The 13,278-nt window shown below is 40.0% G+C and overlaps 1 protein-coding gene across 1 annotated transcript in view; it reads left to right on the top strand.

Annotated features, from left to right (window-relative positions):
- Window positions 1-13,278, top strand: part of LOC125485739 (staphylococcal nuclease domain-containing protein 1-like) — a 45,750-nt gene that overhangs the window by 31,742 nt on the left and 730 nt on the right. Inside the window, exons 5-8 of the mRNA XM_048609984.1 lie at window positions 757-917; window positions 3,156-3,247; window positions 7,666-7,824; window positions 9,405-9,511. Coding sequence (XP_048465941.1) covers window positions 757-917; window positions 3,156-3,247; window positions 7,666-7,824; window positions 9,405-9,511 — 519 coding nt within the window. The remainder of the gene's footprint in view (window positions 1-756; window positions 918-3,155; window positions 3,248-7,665; window positions 7,825-9,404; window positions 9,512-13,278) is intronic.

Raw genomic sequence — 13,278 nt, 5'->3', positions numbered from 1 at the left:
AAAGCTAACGTTTCGGGCCTAGACCCTCCTTCTCCATGGATGGTAAACTTCAGTTATGTGGCTAAGTTGGAGAAACTGGGGACGTTCCTGGAGGAAACAAGATATTTCCCAAAATGTCAGCTTTCCTGCTCCTCTGATGCTGCTTGGCCTGCTGTGTTCATCCAGCTCTACACCTTGTTATCTCAGATTCTCCAGCATCTGCAGTTCCTACTATCTCTGAAATAATTGGTATGTGTTTGTGCCAGAGATTCCTCGTGATGAATTCCCAGTATCTGCCCTTCACATTTGTTGATGTAGGGAAGACCTTCAAGTTACGTAGAATTGGAGCGTAGAAGCTGACCATTTGATACATCTAGACTGTGCTGGTGCTTACACTCCAAATGAGCCTCCCTACACCTCCAGACAGGCATTTCATTATAGCCACCTGAGAGGACCAACTCTGGCACATCTTAATTCATTATCTAAAAAACAGTATTTCTGAAAATGTAGTTTTCCATCTGTACCTTATTGGAATGCCAGGCTGGATTGTGTGTGCCTCGCTCTTGGGTCAAGCTTGAACCCAGAAACTGACACAGGTGAGAGTAGTACTCACTGACACACACTACTGCGACCGAGTGCAACAAAAGCATAATCATATTGGTGGTACTTACATTCAATAATAGCAGAGGCCTAAGAGGCAAATGGTTGACCAGATTTTGTCTGAAGTTCTATTTTCCTGAGTCTCCATCTGCTAATTTTATCAAAATTTTCTCTTAGCCCTGAGCAAGCCAGACTTTGTGAACTTGAAGAACAAGCAAAAGCAGCTAAGAAAGGAATGTGGGGTGAAGGAGGCAGTTCACACACCATTCGAGATCTGAAATACACCATTGAAAACCCTCGTCATTTTGTGGACTCCAATCATCAAAAACCAGTTAATGGTTAGTGAATGAGATTAACTCTTCCAACAGTGTGTTTTGATGTTTCATCTTGAATCCTGAGTTGTATTCAGTGTACTCCATTATTGATGTCTGTATTTGGTAAGTCATGGTTAACTAGCAAATTGGTAATATTTTCATCTTTACAGAAGATGTAACTGTAATGTTACAAGTATGTTGCTTTAAATAATTAACAAAATGAAAATAATAGTGATGGGATCTATCTTAGCACCTGGGATTCCTCCACTATGTACTGATTGCCCAAAAGCAGCTTTGAGATGAAACTTTGTTGAAGCTAATTGCTTTTCCCAAAGGGTAGGAGGCATCACCTGGGCTTTTCTTGTTTGCCTTGTAGAAGTTGTTGCTGCAGCAGTAGGTGGGCTGAGGTGTGGAGAAGCTCACCTATCCACTGTTTGGGCTGCAGGTGGACATTTTGTCATTTATTGTGAAGCTGGTTTACGGCTGTTTCTCCAAGTCAGCCGAAAGACTGAAGAGGCTGGGATTGTTCTCCTTAGATTTGATAGGGGTATTCAAAGTTATGAAGGCTTTTGATGAAGTAAGTGAAGTGAGTTGATTTTGGAATGCAGTACCTGGAAGGGTGGATGAAATAGATCGAGTAATTTTCTGTAAGGAATTTATAATTACTCTACATTGAAAATTATAAGGCTATGAGGGAAACATCAGGGGCGTTGGAGTAATTGGACAGCTCTTTTAAAGGCCAGGACAGGCAAGTGAGGCAGAATGATCCCTATTGTTGTTTTTTCAATTTTATGCTGAATCTATTTCGTTTTTGCACAGAAACTCTCTTGGAATGCAATGCTCAGTTATTGGCCACCTTTTTTATTAAACATTCCAGAAGCTGAATTTGGATAAAGTCTTGCAATTGAATTGTAATAAATTTTAAGGAACTTTGATTTGTATTAGCTACTTTATCGTTTCATAGTTTTATAGTACAACTTGGATCAATATGTCACTGAGTTGAAATTACTGAAGCTATGTTACAAGGTTGAATTTCAGAGTTTCTGTTGAGAATTAATTCTGCACAGCTACTTCTCCCTCCTTTCCAATAACAATAATTGTGAGGAACTGATTGTACTCCTTTGTCACTAAGATTGAAATTAACCGATCAACTACCCCTTCCACCTTTCTCTTTGCACTTGTTTATTGGGTCAACTTCCTGTCAAATTGCCTGAACTTGTGTCTTCCTCCAGTTTCTCACGTATCTCCCTTCATTTTGTTTATGGGACCCACTTCTTGCTCCCTCTACCCTCTTCCTACTAAATTGCTGACCGCTTAACTACCCATTATTTGTCTGAAGTTAGCTGGTGTGTTAATGGTTTCTGCTCCAAATTTGCTGTTCCCCACCCCCATCAAAAATGATGTACCTTTGACTCCATAGGCTTTGTCATTTACCAACCAATCTCGAACTTATGTTTCCTTCCTAACATTTTGAAATATGTTGTTTCCAGGTACGCATTTCCCAGAACTGTGTTTACATTTATCCAGTCAACTGAACTGCAAATATCACCCCAACCCCCAAATCACCACTACCTCCACTTCCACACAAAAAACACACCCACCCACAAGAAAATGAAATTTCTAGTTTCAGCCTTTGCTTTGTTATTAGTACTTTTCTTTGTCAGGAGGTTGCCAGATCAAGTCACCACCTAGATTGCTTATTACCTCACCTTCAACATCCTCCTCCGAACAGACTTGCCTCATTCTATTATGCTTTTGGCAGTTCTAGGTTCCAGTGCCAAGTTATTGATAGTCTCTGTTTGCTACTGCAAGCTTCCAACTCATTCAAAGCTCAACCAGCAAAATGTTCTGATTGTCCATTCAATCCATTTTTCTCTGATTTCTGTCAGTGGTTTGGTGTCTCAAAGTGTTAAATTTGATAATTTATATTTTAAATTTCATCTGTAATTGTTGTACCCATCCTTTTCAACCTTGTCCAACCTCCTGCGCTGTGGTTCTGTCTTACGACTTTTCCGATCTCTCTCTTTCTATTGACTTTGGAAACATTTGTTGATTCTTTCTGTCTGTTCACTCCTTTCCATCTTTTTCACCTTTCATTACTAACTTTTTGACTATTTCTTGTTTTGGGGTCTGTTTGAGCCCCTCATTGTCGTCTTGAGAAAGCATCACTTTCTGTATTAGAGATGTCAAATTAATACAAGTTTATCTTGTGCCCTCTTTCAAAGGATGTGGACTGATTTTCTTTTCTCTGTTCTTGTACAGCTGTCATTGAGCATGTGCGAGATGGGAGTGTTGTGAGAGCTTTGTTGCTGCCTGACTACTACCTGGTGACAGTTATGCTTTCTGGTATTAAGGTACATTTACATAACAAGATTTTCTGCTGCATTTCATGTATAATTATATTGACTTGCCATACTTGCAGGTTCAACTTATTTCTAGCCGGAACATGACTGAGGTTCTAAGTTCATTGTAGAGCTTAGTGATTTCTCTGAGTACCATGGTAATTTTCAAGTCATTTATTGCTTTTAGAATGTCAACATGCTGAAGCATTGATATTCATAGCATTCGCGCATCGAATGAAAAATATCCATACTACTTGTAATGTCAAAGGAGCTGAAAATGCTGGAAATACAATGGGCACCACTTGTTGAGGAGTTGCAACACTTTGTTTTTAATTAGATGTTACCTGACAAAGCAAAGGACTGTGGGAAATGAAGTTAAGGTTAAATTAAGAGATCCTTTGGTAGAAAAATCTGTCTTCCTGATGCATAATATGCAATAATATGTCAGCATTTCTGTAGGCTTTTAGTTTTCTTGTTCATTGTTCCATAAAGAAGAATATCCTTATTAGTTATTCCAAAATTCTGTTTGTGGTTTTCTTCTAAATTGTACTTTGACAGTCTAGATGGTTAAATTATGTGAGATTTAAACTTTATATCTATCATAAAATTCAGCCCAGGACGTATCTGCCCTAGTCAGTCAGTGAATAGTGGTGTTCAATTATTGTGCACTCCACCCAAGTGAGTTATGAGAATTTTTTCTGTTGGTTATCTTGGGAACACAATAATTTCCTCAAAATTAAACAGTTTAAGCTGAGTTATGAAGTGCGGGTCCGTATCATCTCCATATTTATAAATTTCTGCTGGAAGTTATGTTTCATCCCATTCCAGACACACAATCATATAGCATGGAAACAAGTGCACAGCAGGCATCCAATCTGACCTAGTCCTATTTGCCAGCATTTGGCCCATATCCTTCTAAACCCTTCCTGTTTATGTACCCGTTTAAATGTTGCCTTTAATGACGCCTTTAAATGTTGTCATTATACCTGCCTCCACCACTTCCTCTGGCTGCTTGTTCCATACACGCACCATCTGCTGCGTGAAAAATTTACCCCTCAGGCTCTTTAAATCTTTCTCCTTTCACTTTAAACCTATGCCCTCTAGTTTTGGACTCCTCCACCCTCTGAAAAAAAGCCTTGGCTATTCACCCTATCCATGCCTCTCATTGATCTTATAAACCTGTGTCTGTGCTCAGGGGATAAAAGCCCCAGCCTATTCAACCTCTCTCTATAATTCAAACCCTGCTGTCCCAGCAACATCCTTGTAAATCTTTTGTGCAGCCTGTCAAATTTAATGGCATCCTTCCTATAGAAGCACAACCAGAATTGTACACAGTATTCTGGAAGTGCTCCCACCAATATCCTGTACAGCCACAACATGAAATCCCAATTCTTATACTCAGTGTTCTGACCAATGAAGGCAAGCATGCCAAATGCCGTCTTCACCCTATCTACCTTGCGACTCCACTTTCAAGGAACTATGTATCGGTACCCCTCGGACTCTGTGTTCAGCAAATGCTCCAGGGCCCCACCATTAACTATAAGTCCTTGCATGGTTTGCCTTAGCAAAATGCAACACCTCATGTTTATTGTCATTAAATTCCATATGCTACTCCTTGGCCCAATAGCCCACCTAATCAAGGTCCCATTGTATTCTGAGGTAATCTTCTTCACTGGCCACTACACCACTTGTTTTGGTATCATCTGCAAACTCACTAACCATACCTCCTATATTTACATTCAAATCATCTATATAGATGACAAAAAGCAGTGGACCAGCATTGATCCTTGTGGTACACCGCTGGTGGCAGGCCTCCAGTCTGAAAAACAACCCTCTACCACCACCCTCTGTCTCCTACCTTCAAGCTAATTTTGTATCCAGTTGACTAGCTCTGCCTGGATCCCATGTGATCTAACCTTACTAACCAGTGTTTCACGCGGAACATTGTCAAATGCTTTACTGAAGCCCATATGGACAACGCCTTTATCATTCTTTTTTTGTCACCTCTTCAAAAAAAACTCAATCAAGTTAGTGAGACATGATTTCCCACTCAAAGCCATTGCAAAGCATTTTCTTGGTTCAGTTGGAACTTGAACTTGACAAGTACGTTTCAATCTGCAGAGTTTAGTGATCAAACATGTACATTTGGAATCACCTCGGTTTGTGCTAACATTTAGCAATTGGATCTTCTGCCTTTGGAGCCAGAAAGGCTCAAATATTGCTGTGCTTCAACAGTTGAATGATATAATCTATATTACATGGCAAATCACGTACCTTATGGGCATTTGATTATTTAGAGCAGTATCACAGGAGATATATTGGAACACTTTTCCATTTCTGGTTGCCACTGTCGTAATTAAGCACTCCCAAGACTTAGGATGATGTGGCGATAGAATAAAGTCCCTTTACATTGCACCATCCAAACACTTGAGTAACATATTGCAGGATTGAATGCAAAGTGTCCTGTTTCTCCAACAATGTACCTGAGCTTCAGAAAGCAATACAGGTTAAGAGTATGTTTAATAAAGCATATGGTGACCTGAACTTTATAAACATTGTAAGAAAGTTATGTTTCACCTCTATTAAAAATACTGGTTTCAGTTCAACTGGAATATTTTTTCTTGTTTTGGGAGTTCACATTAGGAATGATATGAAGTCATCACAGGTAAGATCCACAAGAATACTTCCGGAGTTGAGGGACTTAACGTTAAATAGATTGGAGAAACTGGGGCAGTTGCCTTTGGAGAAGAGAAGCTTGAGGCGCAATATGGTTCGAACATTCAAGATCTTGATGTTATGACACAGACAGCTGAAGCAAATCCATTTTAACCTCTGTATTTGCAACACTGTAAAATTAAACCATCAAATACACCCAAGTAGTTAATGTAATGATTCTTAACCAGACTTTTGAATAATTAATCCCAGACATTGTGACTAATTTTTAAATACTGTTTTTAATCTTAACTGGTTTAAAAATTTATTAGATACAAAATAACATTAGTGGAGAAAAAAAATTGAGCAACATGGTAAGCTGATAAGCGTCTGTACTTTAAATTTGAAATTGTTGTTTCCATCCCCATTCACGTAAAAGACAGAAAAGCATATACAGTTAAAGGGGGGAAAAATCACCGTTCAACAACTGCAACTGCTCAAACATTTCTCTTTCAGACTGGCCAGAACCAGGTTCCAGGTACTGACCTCATTAATGGTCAACTCCTGCTATTTGTTCAAACACAATGGTTTTTCCCAGGGTCACAGAGTCATACAGAACAAGAACAGACCCTTTGGTCCAACCAGTCCAGGCTGAACATAACCCCAAACTAAACTAGTGCTACCTGCCTGCTTCTGGCCCATATCACTCCAATCTTCCCTATTCATGTATCTATCCAAATGTGTCTCAAATGTATAACTGTACCTGCATCCACCACTTCCTCTGGAAGGTTTTCCACACACAGACAACCCTTCGTAAAACAAAAAAATTGCCTCATGTCTTTTTTAAATTTCTCTCCTCTCATCTTTAAAAATGTGTCCCTAGTCTTGAAATCCTCCATCCTGGGGAAAAGACTCTATCTATACCTGTTATAGAGGGCATCAGCAGGGAATAATTTGATCACTTCTGTAAAGGAAAAATGTTCAAGGAAAAGGTGTGTGTGTCACATTAGCAATGATCATAGAATGGCATGGAAGACTTGAGAGGCTGAATAGCATATGCCTTTTCCTATTTCTAACGCTGTTTACGTATGAGGTGAATTGTTCTTGTTTGACCTAGATTCTATGGGATGAATGGCCTTTTGTGCCGTAAACATTTTTAACAGTGTGAAGATAAAACGCCATATCAAACAAATGGTTTAAGCTTCAAAAACAGAAATTGCTGGAAAAGTTCAGCAGATCTGGCAGCATCTGTGGCGAGAAACCAGAGTTAACATTTTGGGTCGAGTGACCCTTCCTCAGTATGGTTTAAGCTGCAGGGTGGGTTTGCATGGAGGAAGCCTTTTGACTCCTTTCATAATTTCACAATATTAGTCTTGTTATCTGCCCATTGCAACTTTCAATATCTACACAAACCTATTCGATGTATTTCATGTATCGTCTGCAAAACAGCACTTCTTACTCAACAGTGCTTTGTTTCCATGGTACTGGAGTGCCTTCCCAGTTAATATGCTTAAAATTGCAACCTACTGTCTCAGAAATGTGAGCTGAGGTAACCTGACAATACTCAATGGCTGTAATGTGGCCCACCTTTATACAGAATTTCTTTCTGGATTACCTGAAAGTAATATGAATGAAATGTTATTACTACAGCTGTGTGGATCTGCCAAGACTAAAGAGCGCATTGCGCAAAGAACAGCTTTGTGTGGCTTATTCCACAATGCGTGGTAAGTTCCCAGTATGCGTAAAGTTTCTAATACTTTATACATTTGTCTGCGCAGTGCCCGACTTTTAAGCGTGAAACTGATGGGACAGAAACACCAGAACCATTCGCAGCAGAATCAAAATTTTTCACGGAATCCCGCCTTCTGCAAAGGGATGTCCAGATCATCTTAGAAAGTGTGCAAAATCAAGTCATCCTAGGAACCATCCTGCATCCTGTGAGTTTTGTCAAAAGACAAAGAAACTGCTGTTTGGGTTTGTGTGCGTAAAAAATTATGCATGTAGGGTAGGATATCTCTTAAAATTTAGAAATGTTTTGTACCTAGCATCTATAAAGTGGTCATGTTGTTGGAGTCAACAGCCGTTTGTACTATCTGTGAAATACTTTCTGGTCAAACAAAGCGTTAGGTGCAGGGTAATTCTCCAGCCTGTACCATTGACCATTTAGTTTGGTGTAATATATGACATGCATTTTTAATGTCCCCTTATTATGCCTGTAACTCTCTTGCATCGTATGTTCTATTTCTGAGGATTAGTGGTGGAATGGTAGCTATCAACTTCTCTGAAGTGACATTTGATCATTCATGTTAGGAATTTTGATGTGATATCAATTAATGGACTTTTGCAAGTTATAAACCTGGCTGCTATATCCACTAGTTAAGAGTGGGTGTACACTACGCAGTTGCTCTGGTGACTATTGGAGTGCATTATCCTTTGAATTTGTACCATGCTCCTTTTTTCTGTTGTTTAAAAACCTTAACTCTTGCTTGGTGGACGGTCTAGTTGAATCCCTCCCCCAACCCACAAGATGGGGGACCCTTCTATGTAAAACTTCATTGGCGTGAACCTGTGTGTATGTAGTTTTTTTTTCTATTCTTTAATGGGATGTGAACATTGTTAGAAAGCCAGCCTTTGTTCCTCCTCTCTAAATACTTTTGAAGGTGACAGTGAAGTGCTGACGTGAACCACTGAAGTCTATCTATTGTTGTATACTCACCGTGCCATTGAGAGGATTTTTGGTTTTTGACTGAAGGAGCAATGATTGTATTTCCAAGTCCAGACACTGAGTTCTACTATGTAGGATTAATGAGTTTATGAAGTGCTGTCAAAGGAAGCTTGGTTAGTTGATGCACTGCATTTTTTATATGGTACACACTGTTAGCACAGTGCATTGCTGGTGAGTAGTGAATTTTTTGTGGTGGGGATGGTGCACTGATCAAGTGGGCAGTGGCCACTCTCACCTCAAACATATTGAATTCAGTTCTTTCGTTCATAGTTATGCCTATGATAGCACTTTTTAAGGCTCTTGTAGTGCAAGTCTGCTTAATATGTCTGCTGATGGCACCTGTGTGATTTTAGACTGAAAGAAGTTGGCTGAGAAGCAAGATTAAAACTCAACTGAAGCTATTTCATTTGGCCATTTGGGAAAATCTGGTTTCAGAAAGAAGAATAATTTGCTTTAGTGTTGGTGATGCATGAGAAAATGTGGGAAAAGGCATTTTTACTAGAAAAGAACCATAGAAAGCATGCTTAATATTTAATGACACTGGTTCCAATTTAAAGGGCTGTTGTAAATGCATATAGGAACAAGCCTCCCACCTCACTCACTTTACTGGTTTGTGGTAAGAGTATAGCTGCTTTGGACTCTGATATGAATGGCAGATGCACAGGAGTCTGCACCAGGCAAAAGCAAGAAAAGACATGGCCTGCCCTTCTTCTTGATGATATAACCAGAAAAAATGATATTTATTTATGTTGTCTTCTAAAAAGAAATATTAAATATTTATTTCATCCGCAGAATGGTAATATAACGGAATTGCTGCTTCGTGAAGGATTCGCTCGCTGTGTTGACTGGTCGATTGCAGTTTACACGCAGGGTCCAGAAAAGCTTAGAGCTAGTGAAAGGTAAATTGTTTTATTGTGTGACTTGAGATTTTGAAGATATGTAGTGGAGCTCAAAAAGAGCTAGCCAGAAATGTAATGCTGAATTTATCTGAGAGCATTTAATTCGTTGGAACAAGGGAACAGGAGTAGACCATTCAGCTCCTGGAGCCTGTTTCACCATTGAATGAGATCATGGCAGATATGTGGTCTAACTCCAAATACTTGCCTTTGGCCCATATCCTTATTGGGTATGGAGAGAGTTTGACATCCCCTTCTGCTTCAAACTTCATTTGATCACGGTACAGACAATTGCATAAGTTGAAAGATGTGAGATGAGAAACAATGGAGTTTTAAACTTGCTTGCATATTTCACAGGTGATAAGAGTGGCAGATTGCCTGCTGAAGAAATTTTGCCACAGTTGTCCCAATGTGAGTTGTGCAATGTTTTAAATAGGCTTTTTGGTTATGTTTCTGTAGTGACCACTAGGCCAGTGCAAATGCTGTCACAGGCTGGGAAGGAAATAATTAGCCACGCTATTTGGGAATCATTTTCAAATCTACATTGGGTAAAAGGCTAGAAGAAGCTCAGTTGTTGTGCTTCACTTCTTTCTCAACGAGTCTGCAATATCGTTTACTTTCTCTATAGTCGACTATGGATAAGTCAATTGAATGAAGGTGAGCAGTGTCTGTGGAACTATTTCCCAAAGAGTTGGTGCCTGGTGTGTAAGTTTGGAAGACAGTGTGGAAAAGAATGAACCTTTTTTTTTGTTTTGCTCCTCCTCCCACAAATTCAATACCTATGGTTCATATTGGTATAAAGTAGAGGGATTTTAAAGTTGATGTGCAGGTGTAGCATGCATCAAGGTAAATAAATGACCAGAAGCTTAACTGGACCTGCATGTAAGTACTGTAGCTGTTACAGATGGTCAGAGACTGGAAATTAATAAATTGCCTCCTGACTTCCCAAAGCTTGTCCTCTATCTACAGAGCACGTCAATAGTGTAATGGAATAATTTCCATATGCTTGGATGAGTGCAGCTCCAGAAACTCAAGGAACTTGACAAAATGCAAGAAAAAAATGATCCACTTTGATCAGCACCCTTAAACATGCACTACCTCCACCAGTGGTGCTTAGTGGCAAAAAAATGCATCATCTACAAGATGCAGTGCCTTAACTTGCAAAGTATTCTTCTACTGCACCTCTCAAACCTTTGGACTCTACCATGTACTTGGAAAAAGGCAGCAGATACATGGGAACACCATCTGCAAGTTTCCCTCCAAGCCATGCATTGTCTAGACAAAGAAACATAGAAAGTAGGAGCAGGAGAAGGCCATTTGGCCCTTCGAACCTCCATCTTTCAGTTTAATGGTTCTTGATCATCCAATTCAATAGCCTGTTCCTGCTTTTCCCCCATACCTTTTGAACCCCCAAGAATTAAATCTAACACCTTGTTGAAAGTATTCAATGTTCTGGCCTTGGCCACTTTCTGTGCTAGAGTATTCCACAGGCACATGCTCTCGAGGTCAAGAAATTTCTCTTTATCTCAGTCCTGAGTGGCGTATCCTGTTATCCTTAAACTGTGACCCTGACCCCTGGTTCTGGACTCTTGATCGTCAGAAACTTCCTTCCGATGTTCACCCTGCCTTGCTCGGTTAAAATTTTATAGGTTTTGAGCCACCCCGAATTCTTCTAAACTTCAGTGAATATTGTCCTAACTGTTGGAAAAGGTGCAGAGGAGATTTACCAGGATGTTGCCTAGAATGGTGGGAAGGTCTTATGAGGAAAAGTTGAGAGAGCTAGGGCTTTTCTCTTTAGAACGACGAAGGATGAGAGGTGACTTGATAAAGGTGTACAAAATGATCAGAGGTATAGATAGAATAAACAGCCAGAGACTTTTTCCTCTGGTGGAGGTAGCTATTATGAGGGCATAGTTTTAAAGTGAGTGGAGGTAGATATAGGGGAGACGTCAGAGGTAGGTTCTTTACTCGGAGAGTGGTAGGGGCGTGGAATGCATTGCCGGAAAGAGTAGTGGAGTCGGCCTCATTAGGGGCATTTAAGTGGCTATTAGATAGACATATGGGTGATAGTATAAGGTAGGGGTGGAGGTTAGATAGACCTTAGGTTTATGGTAAAAGTTTGGCACAACATCGTGGGCCGAAGGGCCTGTACTATGCTGTACTGTTCTATGTTCTGTGTTCTATGTTCCATTCTGTCTTCAGACGTCAGTCCCGCCATCCCAGGAATCAGTCTGGTGAAGCTTTGTTGCACTCCTTGCACAACCAGGATATTCAAGACCTATTAGATTTTTGAATTTTTAAGGGAATTGTTGGGGGTCAAATTGTGGAAATGTGATCTTGAGATAGAACACCACCCATAATAATATTAAATGATGTTCTAGACTCTATGACCTTTTACTGCCCTATTTCCTTTGCACTTCTGTATTGATTCCACCTCCAACAGTCATGTCATGTTTCAATTTTGGAAATGATCATGTGTAAAATCTCCTGTAAGGTGAATGCTAATGTTGGGAGGAGGCATTGCTGAATAAGTGGGAGGTATTGATTCTCTTGTGCACGTTAAATCCATCCTGAGGCACATACACAGCAACGCTGGTATTTTTCTAAAATCTGTGCCCAACTTCCAATTTCTTCTGTCTAGATTACACTTCAGATTTTATTTTCCTGTTCTCAGATGAACATGAGTTTTCATGTGGAAGGGTGCAAATGAGGAGGCTGTGATCCTTGTCTGGGCTCTGGTCAGAACTGTATGAGAAGACAAAGGCTTGCAGGACCCTGGAAATGTCAGCTGTGCATGCTTTAAAATATGTTCATAAGTGCTAAATATTCCCTTAAACTATGTTCTGAATACACGTAAAAAATGCCTGTCCACCTGAATTATGATGACTTAATTGCATCTGTGCAATTGGTGACTAAGCTGTGTAAGATTATTGAGTAAACTGTGCTCACTTGCCATCTAGTGGCGCATTTGTGTGCTGCATTGGATGGCAAAGGGAATAATTTTGCAGTTGAATTGTTCCTTTGTTTATTGCGAACACTGAGAATGTTGCACATATCTTTGTAACACAGTGCAAAGTCTGCTTTAGCTGCCAGACTTCTGATTGATAGTTGAATTAGTCCAATGACCTTTCCTAACCCCCTGTTCCTATTTACAATCATACAAATTTACAATTTTACAAAATAGTTGATGGGTTGATGGATTGATGTATTATATGTACTTCTTTGTACCTTTACCCCTTTGAAATTTTTCCACTAACCAGTCCAGCAGATGTGGCTCAAAGTGGCTTAAAGTTCAACTGGTTTAGGTGATCCTATGAACGCAGTACATCCTGAACCTGTTTAGCAAGGACATTCTTGCTGTGGTAATTCAAAGCCTGCCATTCAACAAATGGGGTTTGTGACAAGGAACTTATTGGTGACTTTGTGTTTCTGATTCCCAGAAGCGGAGAATGTCTGCTCGCAAGTACTGCTGAGGAAGTTTGTTCCATATGGTCTGCCAAATTAGGAGGCAGGTAGTAGCTACATTGGACAGGTTGTTATGGAGTGGTAATTGGTATGCAGTATGAATGGTTTCAGCAACTTTGGGTTTTCATTAGTTTGCTGATGGGAGTGAGTTGGGACTGATGTTGAATGGAATGCTGCATTTGTGTCAACAAGATGTGTGTGTGACCTTTGCTGTAGATGTGTACAGTACTCTGCTGTAGAGTAGGACACTTAGGTCTGGAATGTTGTGGCGACAGCACGCACACACGCATACCACCACCGCCTCC

Source organism: Rhincodon typus, chromosome 22, assembly GCF_021869965.1.
Source record: "Rhincodon typus isolate 14 chromosome 22, sRhiTyp1.1, whole genome shotgun sequence".
NCBI lineage: Eukaryota > Metazoa > Chordata > Chondrichthyes > Orectolobiformes > Rhincodontidae > Rhincodon > Rhincodon typus.
This window is presented reverse-complemented; position numbering and strand designations above follow the sequence as displayed.